Source organism: Ruditapes philippinarum, unplaced genomic scaffold (genome assembly GCF_026571515.1).
Source record: "Ruditapes philippinarum isolate M1 unplaced genomic scaffold, ASM2657151v2 ctg691_1_1_1_1, whole genome shotgun sequence".
Taxonomy (NCBI): Eukaryota; Metazoa; Mollusca; class Bivalvia; order Venerida; family Veneridae; genus Ruditapes; species Ruditapes philippinarum.
In genome coordinates, this window is record NW_026859673.1 from 140,016 (window position 1) to 147,347 (window position 7,332).

The 7,332-nt window shown below is 37.5% G+C and overlaps 1 protein-coding gene across 1 annotated transcript; it reads right to left on the reverse strand.

Moving 5' to 3' along the window:
- Positions 1-787: 787 nt before the first annotated feature.
- Positions 788-4,746, reverse strand: LOC132757471 (piggyBac transposable element-derived protein 3-like). Its single transcript, XM_060748752.1, has 2 exons — positions 2,548-4,746; positions 788-2,401 (listed from the first exon to the last, which is right to left on the reverse strand). The coding sequence occupies exons 1-2, from the start codon at positions 2,755-2,757 to the stop codon at positions 788-790; spliced, it is 1,824 nt and encodes a 607-aa protein (XP_060604735.1). The 5' UTR covers positions 2,758-4,746.
- Positions 4,747-7,332: the final 2,586 nt, after the last annotated feature.

A 7,332-nucleotide genomic window follows, 5' to 3' on the forward strand; every position in this document is an offset into this window, starting at 1 on the left:
TCCGACACTCTTTCATTGTTCTGTCTTTGGGCCATACTAATAAAGAAAAGAAGGTTACAAATTAAGATTTTTCTGGAAAAACATGAATAAGGCATTTTTCAATAACAAATAATTAAATGACAAATTAAGTATTTACATGTCTGACATTCGATTTTCACAAAGAATGTTAACATTTATCATTTCTAAATAATTTTACGGATGAACATTTATCATTTCTAAATAGTTTTACAGATGGTATCAAGTATTTATATTATGCCAAGTTAACGAACATAACTATTTCTCTTTATATTGTAACACAAACTTCAATAAAAAAACAAACTAGATGCCAAAATTCAATTAATGTCTAAATTACTATCAACAGGGTGTATAGGCTAGTTAAAGTAACTCATGAACATCTAGAACTTTAACCCATTTGTGCCGGAATTTTATTTTTATATAAGAAATGTATAAAACATATAGTAACCATATAGTTATAACATATATCCATTTATTTTTCAAATATAAGTACTTTATTTTTTATTTTAGTGTTTTAATATTTTGTCTACAAAAGTAGACAACAGGCGCAAATGGGTATATGTAAAACACATATAGAATATATGTCCAGATAACCTATTGTTGGTTTATTTGATAACTTTTACTTGAAAAAATCCTTAAAGTTTATACAGGCAATGTTTTCTATTACTTTTCCTACAAAAGTAGACATTAGGCACAGAAGTGTTCACACTGAAATTCATTCTGAATATGAATTATTATTGTTCATGTCTTTTGGCTTTGATCGTATGAATACCTAAACACTGTGAAACATTTCAAAGCATTTCCTGTGCACTCCAACATTACATTTGGAACATTGTGTCCTGCATTTTTTTCCACACAATGAACAGCGCACTTCTTTTGCTGGCTCTGTGTAATGATTTTTACCATCAAGTCGGATATTGTCTGGAATTCTTCTTGACAATGGCCTCATCCTACCTCTTGGTCTGCCAGGGCTGACAGCAGGTGTACACCCCTGAGCAAGCAGCACAGTAACCAGAGCTCGTCTGACACCTAACAGATCTAATGGTTGCCTCAATCCTGAATCAGTAGCACGGTAAATGTGCCAGGTTTGCTGCACCGCAAGGTCAATGCAATACATAAACACTGGCCACCACCACTTCTTGGATCTGATAGAGATACGATACTTCTCAACATTTTGATCCATCCTGTCCACACCTCCCATTGTCTGGTTGTAATGCTTTATAAGGTATGGCTGCGGAAGGGGCACCCTAGCTTTTGCCTGCTTTGACCACCGTGTTGCTTGTTGCAATGGTTCAACTCCATGGCAATTTGACACCACATTCACTATATTGTTGTCATTCCACCTCACCACTATCAGACATTTGTGTGCGTCATACCTTTTATCATAGTTTCCTCGTTGTGTTTTTCCCTTGTCTTTTACATTTTTGACAGGACAATCTTCTATTCGGTTGGCACGGATGGTTCCTGTGCAAGATATTCCCATATCTGTAAGCCGGTCCACGAGCTTCAGGGAAGTAAATAGATTATCAAAAGTCAGATGGTATGCATCATCTTTATGCAGCTCTGAAAGCAGGTCCATAACTACTGCTCCGCCCTTTTCAAGGAAGCCAGGATCATGGGTTTGATGGCCTTTTGCCCCTTGATAGGGCTCAAATTGTAAAACATATCCAAGTGCTGTCGTTAACGCCCACATCTTATAACCGAACCTAATTGGTTTCCCACGAATAAACTGTTTCGCTCCGTGTCGCCCATAGTACGGGATCATGCTTTCGTCGATTGAAAGGTTTTTCTCTTTCAAGAAGTATAACAAGAAGCGCTCATTCAGCAGACATAGCAGTGGTCTTACTTTGCTAAACTTGTCCTCTCTGTCAAGATTGTTGTTATCGCAAAGATGTACATATCGCACCAATATGTCGAATCTGTCTCGCGGCATTGTACGAGCTATTGCCTCATTCCTTACGACATCATCCCGGCTCCAGAACTGTCTCCGTCTTGGCACAGTGTTATAGCCTGATATAAGCAGAATTGCTAGGAAGATCCTAATTTCTTGGGGTGAAGTTGAAAACGAATGGTTGCCTTTTGAACCAGCATATCTTATACTCTGTTCAACAATCATGTTGATCACGTCATCATCAAAAAATAAGTTGAAGATGCCATCTGGTGTTTGCGGCCATCGACTTTTGTCTATATTTGAGCCATGCCAAGTGAATCTGTCTTTATCTTGCTCAGGTAGATCTTTATTTTCCCACTTCCTCTTTACTGGTGCATGTCGTTTGGGACGCGGAGCTGGATCCCGTAGTGTAATTCTTACTTGAGGTCTTTTTGCAATATTTGCAGGCACTTCGTATTCATCTGTATCAGAAGAATCTGAAGAATGGTCAGTTTCCTGAAAAATAAAATATGATAAATATAAAAAATCTTATTCTCAACTGGATTTACTGTACATTATTTACTTACTTGCTTCGTATTTATTTATTTATCTATTTATTATTTATTTATTTTATTTATTTATTTTATTTATTTATTACTAACTAGATCGGAGTCTGATGCTGAATCAACAACATGACGTCCATCTAGGCGAATAACTGTCGCTGTTGCTTGTTTGTCTAACTGACTTCCACTGAGGTTGTTGTAACCTACTTCTTCATCTTCACTTGCACTATCTTCATCTGTCAGTTCATCTACAGGAGGTGGTTGAACATGTATATCTGCCCTTTCAAAGTTACCTTCATCCTCAAGCATTGATATAATTTCATTTACTGTGTATCTTCTGTAAACAACAAAATATTTTCATAATGATAAAACGTACCCATTTGATCCTATTGTCTACTTTTGTAGACAAAATCTAAATTGACTGTCATAACACATTTTATACATATTTCTGAATTATAAAACAGGAATTGAGCAGAAATATAATTATACAATATAAAACAATCATACTTTATGATATAAAATAAAAACAATATAAAGTTTTACATACCTGTTTCTGCTAGCCATTTTCAATAATATTTTCAAGGCAATTTTTATCACATTCTTGTTGAAAACACACTGCAAATAACGTAGTGGTCTGCATTTTGTCTAGCAAAATAGTCCAATTAACGCTTATCATGACAACAAGTATAGAATAACAATGATAAACAAATGTGCGCTCATAATTAGGTCCTAGTGTACTGATAACTGCTAGTGTCTACAAAAGTAGACAACAGGCGCAAATGGGTTAAGTTAGCATAACAGGACTGTACGGAGCAGCACTAAATACCCAAATATTGCCCAAGTATACCCAATGGTTGCTAAAATATACAAAAAAAAGTATTTTATGTTAAATAATGATGTTTTATGTATGAATAAAAAATATCAAAATGCATATACATTCACTAAGTATAACATTTATATATTATAACATATAACTTTGCTGCTGTCTATATGTGCACAAACAGTTTCCGTCTATTTTACACATACTGGAACGAAATTATGGTTCATAGATTTACCATAGGAATATCGAGGTCAAGTTCTGTTTTGGGTACAATCGAGCAAATATTGACCTGGTTTTGCCCCTTGGACTTTGAAAAGTTCCAATTATATGCAGTTTCTGTTCATTTTTGTGTCGCCTCTATGGAGTAGTGGCGACATACAGGGATCACTTCTCCGTTGTCTGTCTGTCCGTCCGTCACAAAACTTGTCCGGACTACTCCTCATAAACTACTGGTGCAATTTCATTCAAACTTTACAGGAATGATCAGTACCAAGTCTAGTTGTGTATATTGTCAGCATTTTCCGGTTCAATGATTTTTGTCAGAGTTATGGCCCTTTAATAATTTTTATTTTTAAAGTTTGTCCGGACTACTTCTCTTATATTACTTAGTCAATTTCAATGAAATTTTACAGGATTGAGCTGTAGCTCAAGTCCTTGCGCATATTGCATGGGTTTTCCGGTTGAATGATTTTTGGCCGAGTTATAGCCCTTTGATAAAAAGGTGTTTTTTTCTGTGTTGGCAGATACACAAAAGCTTGTCCGGACTACTCCTCATAAACAACTGGTGCAATTTCATCCAAACTTTACAGGAATGATTAGTACCAAGTCTAGTTGTGCATATTGTCAGCATTTTTCGGTTCAATGATTTTTGTCAGAGTTTTGGCCCTTTAATAATTTTTAGTTTGTCCGGACTACTCTTATACCACTAATGCAATTTCAATGAAACTACAGAATTGATCTGTAGCTCAAGTCCTTGCGCATATTGCACGTGTTTTCCAGTTGAATGATTTTTGGCCGAGTTATGGCCCTTTGATAAAAAGGTGTTTTTTTCCTGTGTATTGCCAGATACACAAAAGCTTGTCCGGACTACTACTCATAAACTACTGGTGCAATTTTATCCAAACTTTACAGGAATGATCAGTACCAAGTCCAGTTGTGCACTGTCCGTCTGTCAGTCTGTCACAAAACATGTCCCAACATGAAAATGGCCATCATGAGGCGACACGTGATCCCTGATCGCTCTTGTATTCACATAGGTTGCACATACTATTAAGATCTGTAACGTTGTTTTTGGCCTTCTTTATTCAACAGAAGAACAAATATTATGATTTTGTAAGCATCTCATATATAGTAAATTAGCAATATGGAATAATGCTGCCTCTTACAGACAAAAGCAAAGGGCTCGTTCAGAGTATTTAAGGCTCAGATGACATAAAAGCTGCACAGAAATTTACAAATATTTATAGTTAATAAATTGATGATAAGCAGTGTGTAATTATGTCTCCCCCACCTCGGGGGGAGACATATTGTTTTTGCCCTGTCCGTCCGTCAGTCCGTCCGTCCGTCAGTCCGTCCGTCCATTCTTCGTTTCCGGACGATAACTAGAGTTCCTTTTGACCTACAGCTCTCAAACTTCATAGGATGAATGGTCTTATTGAGCAGATGATCCCTATTGTTTTTGGGGTCAGTAGTTCAAAGGTCAAGGTCACAGTGACCGTTGGTCAATTTCTCGTTTCCGGATGATAACTAGAGTTCCTTTTGACCTACAGCCCTCAAACTTCATAGGATGATTGGTCTTATAGAGCTGATGATCCCTATTGTTTTTGGGGTCAGTAGGTCAAAGGTCAAGGTCACACTGACCGTTGGTCAATTTCTCGTTTCCGGATGATAACTAGAGTTCCTTTAGACCTACAGACCTCAAACTTCATAGGATGATTGGTCTTATTGAGCAGATGATCCCTATTGTTTTGGGGTCAGTAGTTCAAAGGTCAAGGTCACAGTGACCGTTGGTCAATTTCTCGTTTCCGGATGATAACTAGAGTTCCTTTTGACCTACAGCCCTCAAACTTCATAGGATGATTGGTCTTATAGAGCAGATGATCCCTATTGTTTTTGGGGTCAGTAGGTCAAAGGTCAAGGTCACAGTGACCGTTGGTCAATTTCTCGTTTCCGGATGATAACTAGAGTTCCTTTTGACCTACAGACCTCAAACTTCATAGGATGATTGGTCTTATAGAGCAGATGATCCCTATTGTTTTTGGGGTCAGTAGTTCAAAGGTCAAGGTCACAGTGACCGTTGGTCAATTTCTCGTTTCCGGATGATAACTAGAGTTCCTTTTGACCTACAGCCCTCAAACTTCATAGGATGATTGGTCTTATAGAGCAGATGATCCCTATTGTTTTTGGGGTCAGTAGGTCAAAGGTCAAGGTCACAGTGACCGTTGGTCAATTTCTCATTTCCGGATGATAACTAGAGTTCCTTTTGACCTACAACCCTCAAACTTCATAGGATGATTGGTCTTATTAATCAAATGATCCCTATTGTTTTAATGGTCAGTAGGTCAAAGGTCAAGGTCACAGCGACCGTTGGTTAATTTCTCCTTTCCGGATGATAACTAGAGTTCCTTTAGACCTACAACCCTCAAACTTCATAGGATGATTGGTCTTATTGAGCAGATGATCCCTCTTGTTTATGGGGTCAGTAGGTCAAAGGTTAAGGTCACAGTGACCATTGGTCATTTTCTCATTTCCGGATGATAACTAGAGTTCTTATCAGTGAGGACATTTAACTATTATTGATATATCAGTGATATATCAGTTGTCTGGTTTTATATACTCTGTTCTTTTATCTCCATTTCCATTCCTGTTTCCATTCACAGTTATTCTCAGCAGTGGGGGAGACATGCGCTTTTTTACAAAAGCATCCTCTAGTTTGAAAACCTTAAGCATAATTTATTTACCTGTTTCAATAACAGGAGCGTGTCCTAAAACTGCTCCAACCTGATAACTTCCTGTCAAACCATTCCATATAAGAACGCTGCCAATAAGTATCTAATGTTTTTGAAGGATTATGATACAAAACAGTGAATGGCTTTTTTAGAAAGCTTCAAAGATGTCTTATATTAATGGTATGAAATGTAGCACTTTATTTTCTTGCATCTCAGACAGGATTATCTACCGTTTACACCGGTGCTAGAAAACTGTCTTACACCCCCCCATGTATCCTGCTTTAATTGACGTCATTGACGCACGCCTTTTATGAATGAATGGCGTTCTTATGATGACGTCATTTTTCCGTTATGAATGAAGTTGTATGCTCATACGCTACAATAAGAAAAAAGTGCGTAATGAGAATATCAGTTTTCATAAATTTTGTTCCGAAAATAATTGACATGTAATATGCAAGAAAAAGAATCAAACACCGGCTGTTGGTACAGACTGGAATATCTAGCTCTAGGGAAACTGTTTAGCGGAAACTCGACAGAGCCTCGTTACTGCTGTAAACAGTTACCCTCGAGTTAGATATTATGGTCTGTACCGGCAGCCGGTATAAGATTCTTATAATCCCCCGCCAGATATAGTAATAGTCTCCGACCTTCGGGCCTTCAGTCTGTCCGTCCGTCCGACATTTTTGTCCAGAGCATATCTCAAAAAGTATTTCAGTTATCAACTTCACAGTGCATATCCATATCGGTACCCTCTTTGCAAAATCTGCTGAAACGGTACCCTCTTTGCACATGCACAGGCCACTCTCTGCTAAAAACAAACCTGCGATTGATAACCATACGGTAAAATTTCAATATAATAAGGAAAGAAGGTATGACACGTAGAAAAGATGTATACCACGGAACACTAGAATGTTTTATCTATGTGCTGATTTGTCATGTGCCCGTTTTTCATGTACTACAAATTCACAATAAGCTACAAAAAATCGACATGTCTTGCTTCGCCCATCACCTCGAAATATTTTCGGGGCTGAAATGAACCTGTGGCTTGATTATATATGCATCATACATATTCAATATGTTCATTTACATATCATCTTCGGGCAAATGGCAGTACAT

Excerpts from the sequence above, each read along its gene's own strand:
- LOC132757471 (XM_060748752.1), bottom strand. The coding sequence starts at position 2,757 with ATGCTTGAGGATGAAGGTAACTTTGAAAGGGCAGATATACATGTTCAA. Across the intron at positions 2,402-2,547 it reads CAGCATCAGACTCCGATCTA|GAAACTGACCATTCTTCAGA; the intron begins GTTAGTAATAAA and ends TTTATTTTTCAG.